Source organism: Emys orbicularis, chromosome 3 (genome assembly GCF_028017835.1).
Source record: "Emys orbicularis isolate rEmyOrb1 chromosome 3, rEmyOrb1.hap1, whole genome shotgun sequence".
In the NCBI taxonomy this organism is placed as follows: domain Eukaryota; kingdom Metazoa; phylum Chordata; order Testudines; family Emydidae; genus Emys; species Emys orbicularis.
Window position 1 is genome coordinate 9745314 of NC_088685.1, and position 17105 is coordinate 9762418.

The 17105-nt window shown below is 48.3% G+C and overlaps 1 protein-coding gene across 1 annotated transcript in view; it reads right to left on the bottom strand.

Annotated features, from left to right (window-relative positions):
• XKR6 (XK related 6) overlaps positions 1-17105 on the bottom strand; it is a 314532-nt gene that overhangs the window by 17131 nt on the left and 280296 nt on the right. The window contains exon 2 of the mRNA XM_065401346.1: positions 16128-16324. Within this exon, the coding sequence (XP_065257418.1) occupies positions 16128-16324 (197 nt within the window). The remainder of the gene's footprint in view (positions 1-16127; positions 16325-17105) is intronic.

The window sequence follows — 17105 nt, forward strand, 5'->3', positions numbered from 1 at the left end:
CGTAACACTGTGGTACTTACATCGGCTGGAGCCGTGAAACGGACAAAAAAGCGGGACAGCTAGAGCCCAGCTTCTCCCAGCTCCCCACTCCGACCCGGGCTGCTGCCTGGAGGCTCCCTACACCCTGGAGAGCAGGTGGGCTCCCAAGGAGGAGCTGCGGGGAGCTGAGAGTCCTGGCTCTCAGCCCCCCACACTGCCCCTCTTCAACCAGTGGAAGCGCTCCTGGTGAGGACACGCACCGCCAACAGAAGGAGGGTAGTGTGGACAGTAACTACTGCAGTGGCTGTAAGTTGACCTATGTTAGGGCTGTAGTGTAGACATGACCATAGAATGCAGACCCAGAGGATGCCTTTGTTTGGAGGTTGGCCAGAGGTACAGAAAGGATTAATGCCTATTACAGAAACTGCTTCAGTCACATAGTCCTGGACATGCTTTTAGCTCACTTAAAAGAAAGCTTAGAAACAAACGACGTGATTCACACTCATTGGCTAATGTAAGGATGCTCCCCTCAGTATGTTTAGAGGACACGTGTCAGCAACGCTCACCTTCGTCACCTTCCCCTTTATAAATCTTTTTTATTTTGTGAGCTGGTGCAATGTCTCAGTGTAATTGCAGGTAAGGGGAGTTGTTTCCTGCAAAGAAGAAGGAAGGAGTATCTCAACACCTGGGCAACGGTACATACAGCTGGAATCATTCAATAAGACTGGCAAAGTACTGCTGTGAGGACTGTGACACCGTGACTAAGCCTTACTTCGTGCAGCAGGTGTTGTCTTGCAATCTAATAGCAGCAGGCACTATAGAAATCAAGTACAAAAGATACATTATGAACCTCTTTTTTTCAGTGCACAATACACTCTGCAGTGGTTTAAGTGACTTAGATCAGACCAAAATTCAACTCCACTAGATCATCTAGAGTAAAGTCATACTTGATTTTTCTCCCAGCACTTTTGCCTTCCCAGAAATTCACATGTGTACAGGACAGAGTTTGAGACTGGATCTTCAATATGTTAACAAACGTCACCTTCCCGAGTGGCAGGCAGGCTTGTCCTACAGAGATCAAAACATGCATTAGTTTCCCTATTGCAAATATCCATTGCACCTTTGAGTGGCTCGTCAGCTGGCTTCTGCAATAGGGAAATGGTCGTGTCAGATGAGCGTTCCCATCAGCGAGTGCCCATGTGAAAACATGAACGTAGAGAGAGGGCCCTGAGAATGAAATCATCAGCTGCCATTTGGGACAAAAGTCATCTCGGCAACAGACTTCACTAGCTCAGTACAGTTGCAGCACTTTAGAGATCAGGATCCTCCCCCAAACTTTCGAACTGCACAAACAACTGAGCAGGTCCTCGAAATTGCTTGTTGAATATTCTGTCAATTTTAGTTGGATCGTTTTCGAGCCAAATTGTTGCAACTTGAATTCTTTGCTGATCGGCTGGCAGAAGTCACAGAAATCTATGATGTGCTCTCGTTTTGCGCATCTCCTTTGTAAAGACGGGTTCTCTGCTTATCCAGAATAACAGGCTTTACTGATTGACTGACCTGAATACCAGACCCGCTTTCTAGAGCAAGTGGTGGATTCAAATAGATTAATGTTCATATACTTTACCAACCAACGAGAGGCAGCAGGCACAGTAGACCGTATATTGGAAGAGTAGCCAGGCACTTCTGAGTTCTAATCGTGAATCTGCCATAGTGGGACTTTGGGCAAATCACTCCACTTCCTTATGCCTCAGTTTCCCTATTTGTATGTTGCTCACAGTGAGCATCACCTAGTTAATGTTCGCACAGTGCTTTGAAGATGTAAAGTGCTAATAATGGTTGGCATCAAGAGCCATAGTTTACAAACTCCGCTACAGATTTCACTCACTTCATCACATGTTGCGGTTGTTTTTCCTGTAAAGGACGTGTCACTTTAATCTGTGGTCACATGGGATATTCTTGATATCAAGAGGTGAGACCTCAGCAAAAGGGTCCTCGCTGGAGCTGAAAGAAAAGCGAATTTGTGGTGGAGAAAACTGCTGGATGGATAGCCCTGAGAACTGAAGTGACAGTCCTGGGGACTGATCCAAAGCCCCTTGAAATCAACGGAAAGACTCCCACTAACTTAATTGGCCTTTTATCTACAAACTCGGAGCAGCACAGCAATGTGAGCTTCCCCCACGCTGCTCGCAGCCAATGTGCCTCAGGCCTGACGTACTCTAAGAATGAGTGAGCGAGCAGAGCATTCTTCATGCCCATTGCCAGTGGCGCTGATGGCTTTTTGATGTGGACACCTGACTGCTGGGAACCGGACTGAGACAAACAACTCATTCCAAACAGGCCACCAAATAGCTCTCAGTCATTATTGCCTGGGTAACTGGGCAGGGGACCAGGAAACAAACTCGCATCTAGCAAAGTGCGTATGCCCATGTGTAGCTTGTAGCTCACCAGTGGCCTCGCAATCTGGCTATTTGTGTGCTGAAAGTTATGCACATGCTTAAGTGCTTTGCTGGGTCCTTAGCTCGTTATGGAAAATTTGCGTTGAATCAGAGCAAATCTTCAGCACTGATTTTTATCAAAACTCAAGAGTCCTCCAGGATTCCTCCCCCAGTTTTCCCACCCTTTTGCATGGCACCGACTATACCAGGTGCCTCTTCTCCACCCTATCCTGCAATAAGAACCTGCTTCTCTAATCATGGCACATATGACCAACCTACTCCTGCAAGGAGGAACATGCACGGCTGCTGGTGGGTGGGTCACTTTATAGGGAGGACCCTCAGAGTGGCACCAGGAGTATCTTTTCAACCCCAGGCAATGTTTTGTGACTTTTTCCCTACTCGCTGTCATACAACTCAACCAAAAGCAATGTCATCTATAGAGAGCATTAGAAAACAGGACAAGGGGACAATCCTGCATTGGCAGAAAGATGGACTGGATGATCTGACAGGGCTTTTCCATCTCTAGTTTCCATGCTCTAGAATTGTGGGATACAAAAATTCCTGTACACAAAGACACCTTTCTCTTGCAGGTTCCCATGAAAACGCTCTAGTAAGAAAAATAGGGGGGTTCTGCTTGTGAAGAGCAGGTGATTTATTTAAGCCAGCTTTGACGCCTTGACAATCCTGGACTGGAAGAGACAGATGATCCATTGGATCTTAATTCCAGAATAGAAAGGGTAATCTATGGGGTCCTCTATATCCAGCTTTCCTTAGTTATGGGTTGACCTGCATAAATCAGGATGATTTTGCAGAGCAAAGTCGCGGAGATGCATTCGTTTTGCAGATGCAGAATGGGTTTTGGGGTCCTTTTTTTAAGCATTCTTGGAGTTCACCAGATTTTTTTTTTTTTTTTTAACCCGGTCACAAAACAGATCTTGAGCATGGTTTGGAAGCCATTTTCAGCATCTTTTTAATGTAATTCACCTTCATGCTCACTCCTTCATACAAGAGGGCATTGCACAGCCCTTGCTCTTGAGTGTCTACTAGCGTTTGGCTGTTTGTGGGTGGCATTTTCAAAAGTCGTCGGCCTAACTCTGTTCCCATTGACACAGTGGGAGTTTTACCATGTGCTCAGTGGGAACAGATTTAGGCCAATCCTGAACACTTCTGAAAATCCCACCCGACAGCAAGAAGTTAACTCATTTTCAAACTTGGCTGTCCAAAGTTAGGTCTCCACAGCTGAATTTAAGGACCTAACTGGAAAATTGGCGACTAAATTATCCAAATTATCCGTTGGATTTGGCCTGTTCTGAGATCACAAATCTGGCCTGTTCCAGAACAAATCCGGCTTTCTGGCGGTGTATTCCCTGTTCTATGAATTTACCAACTAGTCTAAGCCAATAAATTTCAGCCTCTGGATAGTTTGTAAATTGTTCGGTGCCACTATTCACTGTTCATTATTGTGTGTGATTGCTTACTGAAGGATACGTCTACACTGCACAATGGGGGGAGGGATAGCTCAGTGGTTTGAGCATTGGCCTGCTAAACCCAGGGTTGTGAGTTCAATCCTTGAGGGGGACATTTGGGGATTGGTCCTGCTTTGAGGAGGGGGGTGGACTAGATGACCTCCTGAGGTCCCTTCCCACCCTGATATTCTATGATTTCCCCCCCACCAACAAGCCCCAGAACCTGGGTCAACTGACTTGGGCTGCTGGGACTTGCATTACAGGGCTAGAAAGATCAGTGCAGCTGTCCTGGAGGGCACTGAAACCCAGTGAGGATTGTGGGTCTCACTGGGAACATCTACACTGCTATTTCTAGCCCTGAAGCATGAGCTCAGGTCAGTTGACCTGAGCTCCATGACTCACTGCTGTGGGGGAGGGGGTTGCAGTCTAGATGTCACATGGCGTGGTTACCGCTCCCTGGCAGGATGACTGAAACTTTTCAACAGGAGAATGAGGATTGGCAAAGAATGAATAGAGACTAGCAAATGTGGCTATTTGCCGGCACAGATGAAGACTTACAAATAACAGCTGTTATCCAGACATTCATGTGAACAAAGCCACGGTCGCACAACTGTTTGCAAAGAGGGAAGGACAAGGTATGTGAACAGCCTTTTGGAAAAGTAAGTTTGAGAACACTTTATCCAGAATTCACCCAGCTCCAATCTAAACATGCAAGGATATAGCTTTACCATAGAATTAACTTTGGCTTGGTCTACACTTAAAACTTATACCAGCTAATCTGTGTCGGTCAGGGGCAGGGAAAAAACCACACCCTTGGCCGACAGAGCTATACCAACAACCCCCCCCCCCCCAGTGTAGCTACAGCTATGCTGATAGAAGAATGCTTCTGTTGACATAGCTAATCTCATTGGGGTGGGGTGTCCCTATCGCAGCAGAAAAACTCCTGCTTTAGGTGTAAACTGAATCTACCCTATAGGGTGTGACAAAGTTCCTCCTCTATCTTGGTGGGTCCTGCGCTTATTGGCGGATTTTCTTGCCTCAGAGATTCACCATGTGGGTTGGAAAACAGCCCAGAGACCTTCCCCTCTGGAAGAACCCACAGTCCAGGTCAATTGGGAGGTTTGGGGGAGGGGGAACCCGGGCCCGCCCTCTACTCCGGGTTCCAGCCCAGGGCCCTGTGGACTGCAGCTGTCTATAGTGCCTCCTGTAACTGCTGCATGACAGCTACAACTCCCTGGGCTACTTCCCCATGGCCTCCTCCAAACACCTTCCTTATTCTCACCACAGAACCTTCCTCCTGGTGTCTGATAACGCTTGTGCTCCTCAGTCCTCCAGCAGCACACCCTCTCGCTCTCAGCTCCTTGCGCCTCTTGCTCCCAGCTCCTCACACTCGCACCACAAACTGAAGTGAGCTCCTTTTAAAAACCCAGGTGCCCTGATTAGCCTGCCTTAATTGATTCTAGCAGCTTCTTCTTAATTCGCTCCAGGTGTCCTAATTAGCCTGCCTGCCTTAACTGGTTCTAGCAGGTTCCTGATTACTCTAGTGCAGCCCTTGCTCTGGTCACTCAGGGAACAGAAAACTACTCAACCAATGACCAGTATATTTGCCCTCTACCAGACTCCTGTACCCCACTGGTCTGGGTCTGTCACATATCCCTCCCCCCTGCTTAACGCCAAGGGGTTGGGCAGCTTGGGATGCCATGACGGCTCCTGCTCTGTGTTGCACACGGAACTAGAAGGTTGGAGGGAAAAGAACCATCTGGTCACCCTTGTGTTCTTCTCCTTTTTCCGCTGCATCCATTGAAGAGGGGCATGGTCGGTCACGAGGACAAATCTGCGCCCGAGCAGGTAGTAGCGCAATGTTTCCATGGCCCATTTTACAGCGAGGCATTCTCTCTCCACCACTGCATATTTTTGTTCCCTTGGAAGGAGTTTCCGACTGCGGTATAGAATTGGGTGTTCCTCCTCCCCGACCATTTGTGATAGAACGGCCCCCAACCCTACTTCCAATGCATCCGTCTGCAGGATAAACTCCTTGGTGAAATCAGGGGCTATCAGTACGGGGTTACTGCAGAGGGCAGTCCGTAGGTCTGTGAATGCTTCCTCTGCTGTGTCAGACCATCTCACCAGAACAGGTCCACGGGCTTTCACTAGGTCTGTCAGGGGACTTGCCTGTGGGGGATAAATCGTCGGTAATACCCCACCACACCTAGGAATGCCCGGACTTGTTTCTTGCGACTTGGTCGGGGCCAATTTTGGATGGCCTCTAACTTGTTCACTTGGGGTTTTACCAAACCTTTTCCCACAATGTAGCCAAGATATTTGGCCTCTGTAAACCCTACAGCGCACTTGGCAGGGTTTGCTGTAAGGCCAGCTCGCCTGACGGTATCGAGGACTGCCTCCACCTTCTCCAGGTGGGTTTCCCAGTCTGGGGTGTGAATGACCACATCGTCCAAGTAGGCAGCAGCATAACTGTTATGCGGGCATAATAGCTTGTCCATGAGGCGCTGGAAGGTAGCTGGGGCCCCAGGTAGTCCAAAAGGGAGGACAGTATATTGAAAAAGACCCTCTGGTGTATAGAACACAGTCTTTTCCTTTGCGTCTTCTGCAAGGGGAATCTGCCAGTACCCTTTTGTCAAGTCTAGGGTAGTCAAGTACCGGGCATTACCCAGACGGTCCACTAGCTCATCTATGCGAGGTATGGGGTACGCGTCGAACTGGGATACTTCGTTTAGTCGCCGGAAGTCGTTGCAAAAATCTTGTGGTGCCATCAGGTTTGGGCACCAGCACGATTGGGCTGGACCACTGACTGTGGGATTCTTCGATGATCCCCAAGTCCAGCATTTTTTTTACTTCTGCTTTTATTTCCTCCCTTTTTGCCGCTGGCACCCGATTGGGCCTCATTGTTACTCTGGCCCCAGGGTTCGTGACGATGTGGTGATATGTCTCGGTTGTTCGACCCGGTTTTGTCGAGAACACATCTTGGTTCCGGAAGATCATCTCAGACACCTCATTCTTCTGGTCTGGTGTTAAATCGGGAGACACTCTCACCTGTTTGGAAGGCTTGTTTTCCTGGGTTAGGTCTTTTTGGACCGTTGTGCATGCCTCTTGTGCATGCCAGGGTTTCAGAAGGTTAACGTGATAAATCTGTTCTTGTTTTCTGCGTCCTGGCTGCCACACCTTGTAGGTTACTTCCCCCACGGGTTCAACCACCTCATAGGGCCCCTGCCATTGGGCCAGAAGCTTGCTTTCTGCCGTGGGTACCAACACCATAACCCGATCCCCTGGCTGGAACTGTCGCACTTTTGCCTGGCGATTGTAATGGGTTTGCTGGGCCTCCTGTGCCTTCTCCAAATGTTCCCATACAATAGGGGTAACCCAGGCTATCCGGTCTCGCATCTGCATTACATGCTCTATTACATTTCTCCCCTCATTGGGTTCCTCTTCCCAGATCTCTTTGGCGATATTTAGTATGCCACGGGGGTGACGCCCGTATAATAACTCGAAGGGGGAAAACCCAGTTGAGGCCTGTGGTACCTCCCGGATAGCGAACATAAGGTAGGGTAGTAGGGTGTCCCAATCCTTCCCGTCCCGACTTACCACCTTCCTTATCATAGCCTTGAGGGTTCGGTTAAACCTTTCTACCAACCCATCAGTCTGCGGATGGTAGACCGAAGTTCTCAGGGTATGTATATGGAGCAGCGTACAGAGGTTCTTCATTAGCTTCGACATAAATGGGGTTCCTTGGTCGGTTAATATCTCCTTCGGTAGCCCCATTCGGGCAAAGATCCCCACCAGCTCTTTGGCTATAGTTTTAGAGGCCATGTTCCGCAGGGGGACTGCTTCTGGGTAGCAAGTAGCATAGTCCAAAACAACAAGTATATATTGGTGGCCCCGAGCCGTCTTCTCCAGGGGTCCCACTAGGTCCATGGCTATTCGCTCGAAGGGGACCTCTATGATGGGAAGGGGTACTAAAGATGCCCTCAAGTGGGGACGGGGACTGTGCAGCTGACACTCCGGGCAGGAGGCACAGTACCTCCGCACTTCTTCATGTACTCTGGGCCAGAAGAACCGTCGTAGGACTTGTGCCAGGGTCTTCTCTACCCCCAAATGCCCCCCAAAAAGAGGACTATGAGCAAGACTTAATACAGCGTTCTCGTGTTTTTGAGGTACTAGGATCTGCTGTACCTTCTGCCCCTGTACTGGTGCAACCCGGTATAAGAGATTCATAGATTCATAGATTCTAGGACTGGAAGGGACCTCGAGAGGTCATCAAGTCCAGTCCCCTGCCCGCATGGCAGGACCAAATACTGTCTAGACCATCCCTGACAGACATTTATCTAACCTACTCTTAAATATCTCCAGAGATGGAGATTCCACAACCTCCCTATGCAATTTATTCCAGTGTTTAACCACCCTGACAGTTAGGAACTTTTTCCTAATGTCCAACCTAGACCTCCCTTGCTGCAGTTTAAGCCCATTGCTTCTTGTTCTATCCTCAGAGGCTAAGGTGAACAAGTTTTCTCCCTCCTCCTTATGACACCCTTTTAGATACCTGAAAACTGCTATCATGTCCCCTCTCAGTCTTCTCTTTTCCAAACTAAACAAACCCAATTCTTTCAGCCTTCCTTCATAGGTCATGTTCTGAAGACCTTTAATCATTCTTGTTGCTCTTCTCTGGACCCTCTCCAATTTCTCCACATCTTTCTTGAAATGCGGTGCCCAGAACAGGACACAATACTCCAGCTGAGGCCTAACCAGAGCAGAGTAGAGTGGAAGAATGACTTCTCGTGTCTTGCTCACAACACACCTGTTAATACATCCCAGAATCATGTTTGCTTTTTTTGCAACAGCATCACACTGTTGACTCATATTTAGCTTGTGGTCCACTATAACCCCTAGATCCCTTTCTTCCGTACTCCTTCCTAGACAGTCTCTTCCCATTCTGTATGTGTGAAACTGATTTTTTCTTCCTAAGTGGAGCACTTTGCATTTGTCTTTGTTAAACTTCATCCTGTTTAACTCAGACCATTTCTCCAATTTGTCCAGATCATTTTGAATTATGACCCTGTCCTCCAAAGCAGTTGCAATCCCTCCCAGTTTGGTATCATCTGCAAACTTAATAAGCGTACTTTCTATGCCAATATCTAAGTTGTTAATGAAGATATTGAACAGAGCCGGTCCCAAAACAGACCCCTGCGGAACCCCACTCATTATGCCTTTCCAGCAGGATTGGGAACCATTAATAACAACTCTCTGAGTACGGTTATCCAGCCAGTTATGCACCCACCTTATAGTAGCCCCATCTAAATTGTATTTGCCTAGTTTGTCGATAAGAATATCATGCGAGACCGTATCAAATGCCTTACTAAAGTCTAGGTATACCACATCCACAGCTTCTCCCTTATCCACAAGACTCGTTATCCTATCGAAGAAAGCTATCAGATTGATTTGACATGATTTGTTCTTTACAAATCCATGCTGGCTGTTCCTTATCACCTTACCACCTTCCAAGTGTTTGCAGATGATTTCCTTAATTACTTGCTCCATTATCTTCCCTGGCACAGAAGTTAAACTAACTGGTCTGTAGTTTCCTGGGTTGTTTTTATTTCCCTTTTTATAGATGGGCACTATATTTGCCCTTTTCCAGTCTTCTGGAATCTCTCCCGTCTCCCATGATTTTCCAAAGATAATAGCTAGAGGCTCAGATACCTCCTCTATTAGCTCCTTGAGTATTCTAGGATGCATTTCATCAGGCCCTGGTGACTTGCAGGCATCTAACTTTTCTAAGTGATTTTTAACTTGTTCTTTTTTTATTTTGTCTGCTAAACCTACCCCCTTCCCATTAGCATTCACTATGTTAGGCATTCCTTCAGACTTCTCGGTGAAGACCGAAACAAAGAAGTCATTAAGCATCTCTGCCATTTCCAAGTTTCCTGTTACTGTTTCTCCCTCTTCACTAAGCAGTGGGCTTAGATCCTTCTTCATTATGAAGTAGGGTCCTGGTCCCTGGGTTTTTCCTTCCACGGGGACCCCATCTATTTCAGTCACCTCCTTCCTAATGTTGTCATACCTTGGGTCTTCTGCCTGGTCCCGTCCAAAATTTCCTTTCCCCAGGCTAATCTGCCCAAGATCTAGGGGCCCAGTCTCTGTTGCCTCTACTGGTTCAGAAGCATTAGGGTGGGGGTCAGACTCAGGTGCTTCTCCCTCCTGCGTGGCCTCCTTTTCAGCTGCGCAGGTCCGCCTACCTACAAGAGCGACCCTCTGGCTTTGGGACAGTATTCGGGTTCCCAAGGCCTTAGCTGCCCTTCTTTCCCTTTTTGTCTTTCTACCCTGTCTGGGAGTGGAGAACAAATCTGGGGATATTTCAGAGAAGATTGGGGGTTGACAGTCTGCTGTGGATGCCTCACCAATTTTAGGGTCCCCATCTTTCTCCAATCCCCCTACTGGAAGTAAGTTTCCAAACCCTGGGAAGTCCCTCCCTATGAGCACCGGGTATGGGAGTTTAGGGACTACACCTGCTGCTACCTCAGTAGTGTTCCCTTGGATCTCAATTTTTACTGGGATGGTGGGGTAGTAACTAACTGTCCCATGGACACATGTTATCCCCGTACGTTTAGCCTGCAGCAGCTGACTACGCTTCACAAGCTTCCCTGAGATAAGCGTGATAGCACTCCCCGAATCAACCAGTGCTGTGGTCCCTACCCCATTTAGTTTCACTGGTCTGGTATACACATGTGGGGTTAGTGAGACCCCCACAAGGTGGATTAGGGAGCATGGATCTGCCCAGTTCCCCAGGTTACACTGCATAGGCTCCTCAGCATTGAGACACTGTGCAGCTATGTGTCCCCACTCCCCGCAGGCATAACATCTGTATGGAGCCCTAGGCGTTCCCTGGTCTCTTGGTTTGGGCAGTCTAACATCACGATCCTCTTCTCCCTCAGTGCTCCGACTCTTTGTGGCCTCTGATGGGCCTTCAGCCTCTCTCTTTTTCCACCTGGGCCCTCCTGGTGGCCCAGTCACCCGAACTTTAGGGCTTGGTGCTGCTAGTTTAACCCGGGGTGCCTCTTCCTTAACTGGTTGGGTCAGTTCCCTCGCTGTCCTTCGCCTCTCTACCAGGGTGACAACCTCGTCATAGGTGGAGGGTTCGTTCTGGCTTACCCAGGCACGAAGGTCTGGTGGTAGTCCCCTCATGTATCGGTCGATGACCAGAACCAATAGTATCTTTTCCGGACTCCGGGACTCTGTTTGCAACCACTTTCGTGCGAGATGGATGAGGTCATACAATTGGGACCGCAGGGTTTTGTCTTCCTGGTACCTCCAACCGTGATACTGCTGGGCCTGCACTGCTGTCGTTACCCCAGATCTGGCCAGGATCTCTGCTTTCAGCTGGAGGTAGTCTGCCGCAGCCTCTTCAGGCAGATCATGGTAGGCCTTCTGGGCCTCCCCACACAGGAATGGGGCAAGGATGCCAGACCACTGATCTCGAGGCCAGGCCTCCCGTAGGGCTGTCCTCTCAAAGGCCAGAAGGTATGCCTCTACATCATCCTCCCGTGTCATTTTCTGCAGCCAATGGCTGGCCTGTATGAGCCGCGTCCCATCATGGCCGCGATTCAGCTCTGTAAGGGACTTTACCTGGTTTACCAGTTCCCGCAACATAGCTCGGTCTTGAGCAGCCTGGTCCATCAGCAGGCGATTAGTCTCTTGCTGCAGCCGCACTGCCTCCTGTTGGGCAGCTGCCTGGACACGGGTAGCCTCCTGCTGGGCCGCCGTAGCTTGTATCAGTGCCCGCACTACGTCATCCATTGTGGTGAAAAAAATAAACCCTCTCCCTTTTTTTTTGTTTTTTGTTTTGTTGTTGTTGTTGTTTTTTTAAATCACCCTCCTTCTTCCGCCGTGCTGTGCACCCCAAGATCCCACCCCTGACACCAGTGTGACAGAGTTCCTCCTCTATCTTGGTGGGCCCTGCGCTTATTGGCGGATTTTCTTGCCTCAGAGATTCACCATGTGGGTTGGGGAACAGCCCAGAGACCTTCCCCTCTGGAAGAACCCACAGTCCAGGTCAACTGGAAGGTTTGGGGGGAACCCGGGCCCGCCCGCTACTCCGGGTTCCAGCCCAGGGCCCTGTGGACTGCAGCTGTCTATAGTGCCTCCTGTAACAGCTGCATGACAGCTACAACTCCCTGGGCTACTTCCCCATGGCCTCCTCCAAACACCTTCCTTATTCTCACCACAGGACCTTCCTCCTGGTGTCTGATAACGCTTGTGCTCCTCAGTCCTCCAGCAGCACACCCTCTCGCTCTCAGCTCCTTGCGCCTCTTGCTCCCAGTTCCTCACACTCGCACCACAAACTGAAGTGAGCTCCTTTTAAAAACCCAGGTGCCCTGATTAGCCTGCCTTAATTGATTCTAGCAGCTTCTTCTTAATTCGCTCCAGGTGTCCTAATTAGCCTGCCTGCCTTAACTGGTTCTAGCAGGTTCCTGATTACTCTAGTGCAGCCCCAGCTCTGGTCACTCAGGGAACAGAAAACTACTCATCCAGTGACCAGTATATTTGCCCTCTACCAGACTTCTGTACCCCACTGGTCTGGGTCTGTCACAAGGGCTATATCAACATAGCTATACCGGCATGGGCTCTGTACAGCAGACATAGCCTCTGGCTCTTACTTGGGTGTTGCCCTGAACCTCCGTCATCCACAGATGAAAACCTCTCACCTGAGTTTGGTGGTGCTTCCAACGCAGGCTAATGGGCCCAGCTGGGGATGTACATTAGAGCCCGGGTGCCGCTTTCACTCAGGCTGGTAACCGCCCACTTTGCAGTGAGGATGCAGGTTACATCACTCAAGTGCGTACAGTCCTCTAATGCCTTCCCTCTGTTCCCACCGTGTGTCCAGAGGGACAGACAAGTTCGCTCACAGTTCACTGGCAAAGAATGATAGAGCGGCTCAGCCAACTGCAGCGCAAAGAACCGTGGGATATGCCCCCAGAAGTCCCAGTGACACACGGGGGGAGTGCAGCACCCGTGCGCACTTAGGATATGTCTACATTACAAGTGCTACAGCGGCACCACTGCAGCAACCCTACGGTAGCGCTGTAGTTTAGACAATACAGCGACAGAAGGGGGGTTTCCATCACTGTAGTGAATCAACCCCCTAGAGACGCAGTAGCCAGGTCAACAGTGGGGGTTAGATTGACCTAAGTACCGCATGCAGAGCAAAATTTTTCACAGACCTGAGCGAGGTAGTTAGGTAGACCTACGTTTTAGGTATAGATCAGGCCTCAGTAACTTGGGCAGGGCTTTGCAGTGTGGCTGCACACACCTGGGCTAGGCTAATCCGGGTGCAGCTCACCTGGGCTGACTCTGCAGTGAAGACATACCCACAGTTTAGATGCTTAAGTAGTCATTTAAATGCCTTAACTTTTGGCATTCTGGTTTGAAAAGTGGACCACGCACTTGCTGTAACTCTTGCTGTTCACTTCTTAAATACACATTAGGTTACATACTATTTATTACAGGAGAAGTATAGTGCATGTACCACATGATGTCCCATAGATTTCAACAGGGTGTTGCAAAATTAAGATTTACACTGAAAATCTCCTTTGGATTAACAGCGGCAATTGCCAGAGTTTTGCAGGATAAGGCTACCCTCAATAGACATACAATGCTACTTGTATAGAATACAGTAGCCTTGGTCAAACAAATTCCCAGCAAAAAGTTTACCCAAAGTACTCATGACATCAATGGAAGGGCATCAGTGGTTTCTCTAAATCCTATTAAGTCAAGAGGACCCACATGAGAAATTAAATATAAAAACTGCTTAAGTGCAGATTTGCTTGGAAAGTGTCTATATAGAAATGTCAACATCTTCTCTTTATCCATTCATCCATCCAGGTGCTAATATAGACCCCATTATTGTAGTAGCCAAAAACCATAATAATCTTACGGCACTGTGGGGTTCTGTGCTTATGGCATTTCAAATTTTTACCTGGGAATCTGAAAGGCAAGCTGGGTTATACATCACCAATAATCAAGGAATTTCAGGCTAAATCTCAGTTTCAGAAAATTTAGTGTCAAAACCCCTTCCCAATGTGTCTTCAGTCATATCTGCATGCTCTATCTACTGACTACAGTTAGTTGCTACTGCCTTTGCCTGTTATTAGCACTGTACCATCAACACAGCTAATGGAGAGTGAACCAGAGTCTCTTCTGACTCTTGCATTAACAACTTCATCGTTCATTAAGGGATAAATCCTGGTCTCACTGAAATCTACAGGGGTTTTGACACTAACTTTGCTGAAACTGAGATTTAGCCTGAAATTCCTTGATTATTGGCGATGCATAACCCAGCTTGACTTTCAGATTCCCGGGTAAATATGTAAGGTTGGAAGCTAGAAAAAGCATACTTTTACAGTAGTTGTAAATGAGGTAGATCCGATATGGAGTCATTTGAAATGCCATAAGCCCACAGTATCGGTTCTAGAAGGCACCTTTCAGAGTACAGTGGCACTTTCAAGTAGTACCAATGGTTTGGCTGAAGCCTGAAAGACAGAGAATTTAGCACTGATCTTACTGCTGCCTCCTCCACTGTGCTCAGTTATTGCTGCACCAGTAATAGGGAAGAGCCACCCCACTTTTGCCAGGCTACTTAGGCATAATAGGGTGGGTTACAGAATGGCAGCCTTTTAGTGAGGCTATGAACTAAAAAGGGACTCTGAAAATAGCAACATCTGTCTAAAGCCCTGTGCAGAGAAAAGGGTGTGGCTAGGCCACGGAGGGACCTGGAACCAGCTGGCTTCCCTCCTATATGGCTCAGAAAGGACTTACCAAAACAAGAGGCCAGACTGCAGCCGTGGCCGAGCAGCTGATCCGGCTAGACTGCCATTTCAGAGAAGGAGGAGGTGGATCTTAGGAAAGCGTGGAGAGAGAGAATCCTTCCACGTATGTTGTCAGGGGTGCACAGGGGTTGAGTCGGGATTTCCAGTGGATTCACAGCCTACAGGACTAATCCAAGCATGGATGATGAAGCATGGCTCGCAAAAAGCCACACGGTTTTGGGAGTAAGTGATCACCTCCCATGTGAATGGGAGGGAGAAACAGGGGCGTTTGCTGACAGTTTTGTTCATGGGCCCACGGCAGAATCAAATCCAGTTTACCCTCCCCGAGCTGGCTTGGGTCTGCAGCACTAACAGCAGTAAAAAATTATAGTCAGCAGATAGGAGTCAAAAGTCCCCAGGGAGCCAATACATTGAGCAAGACGGTGACCTTTTCTACACAGTCATTTTTTAATATTACCTCCCTTTCCTTTGGTTTTTGTCTCTGAGACAAATCTTGGATGTTACTTTCTTGATGGTTTCTCCTTGTATTTCATTTATTTTTGCATGAGGGGAAAAGGTATATACAACTGGATTGAGAAAGTGCCAGCCAATCTTGTACCTTAGCAAGCAATGTGGCATGCTTAGCAAACTCTTCGTTCACCAAGCTTTGCAGTGCAGATGTTAGCAAAACATGCAGCCCACTCAATGCAGCATACTGGTCAATGGAGTTGAACCACTTATGCCAATGGTGAATATGGTCCTGCATCTACTAAGGCAACTAAGTGTTGCTTAAGACAGGTTTTTCTGTCTGTATATACAACGCTTGGCATGAAAATGGCAGCACTTGCCGATGGTTAGCACACATGGTGTCTGAGATAATACAGTTTTCCCCTATTCTTAGACGAGTTCAGAACTGTGGTACCAAAAAGCGTGTTTGAACTCATGGCAAAAGTTGACTTTTTAAGGGTGACCACCTTGTCTGTATCTATGAAATGTAGTACTTTATATAGCATTTTACACAATCCAAACACGGCACAAACATTTACCAGTTAATCCTCAACACCCCTCTGAGGCAGATATGTTTTATTGTCCCCACTATGCAGGTGGGAAGACTGAGGCAGAAAAAGGTTATGTGATTTGCCCAAGGCTACACAGCAAGTAAGTGGCAGCGCCCGGAGCAGAGCTAAGGAATTCCTGGTGCCCAGCTCTGTGATCATTCCTCACGACCATGCTGGTCTATAAGAGACTGAAGTAGTAGAGTACTTTTTCCAGCAGCATGAGCAGAAATTTACTGAGCAAGTGCAGCATGGAGCTGAAACAAGTTTTGTCCAAAGTGCCAGCACCTTACACGAGAGGTTATGTAGTGTGGTCAGTCAACAAAACATCCAACAGAGGCTGAGAAAACGGACGCGGGCACGAGGGCCACTTACATGGTAATGTTTCTGCACGGTTCTTTTGGATCATTATGCAGAGCTGTAGCACCAGTTGGGGCGCGCTCTCCAGGAAAGTCTCCAGGAGGCGCAGCATGTTTACGTCTGCATACTCGTACATCATAGCCCAGTAGAAGCGCCGCTGGTGTTCCTTCCGCCTCTGGCTCTGGATCCCCAGGTACATGGTTCGGATATACCTGCAGCACAGGGAAGGAACAAGCCAACCATCAGTCATTGGCGACAACAGCTGAGGGGGGTCAAATAGCAACCAATGGAATTAGAGCCAGTAGGCCAGTAAAGGATAATAGCTCAGAGCAGGAGGGAGAGCTCTTTATATACCCAGCCGTGTTCTATGTAGAGCTTTCTCTGGGGCCGGTCCAAGACTGTGAAATGAACTCCCACAAGAGCTAAAAACCACCTCAGACATCACCACTTTCTGTACAGCCAAGACTTCAGTAGCCAGTGCCCAGCCCAGCAGACATAAAATAAACCAATCCCAAATAAGTCCATTCAAACAAACAAGCAAAAAGAAACCTCGCGCAGTTTTCCCATTGGAGAGAAAAGTGTGAGAGAGGAAATCACACGTGGCAAATGCTAGTCACATCATTTAATGCACGGCTGGCCGTGCTCAGAGACTATTGTGACCGGGGCAGTATAAGAACAGAATAGAATAGTCCTGGCAGAATCCTCCCCTTCTCTTCAGGCAGGGAAGTCCCAATATTTGCTGACTGAAAGCCACCTTAGACGCTTCCCAAGAACCCAATGAGCCGACCTAATTTCCCTTGGATGGAGCAGCGTGCAGCCACATTCACCTTTAACTCAGAGGAGTGGCTTGCAAAGACTACAGGTCACAGCGTGCCAGGGACCTCAGGTCAAGACGCAGCTTTGGATTAAGACATAGCACCACATCCAGGGACCTAGATCTGCAGCAGGCTGCACCTCCATGTTAAACGTGAGAGCAGCCACAAGTCACGCTGT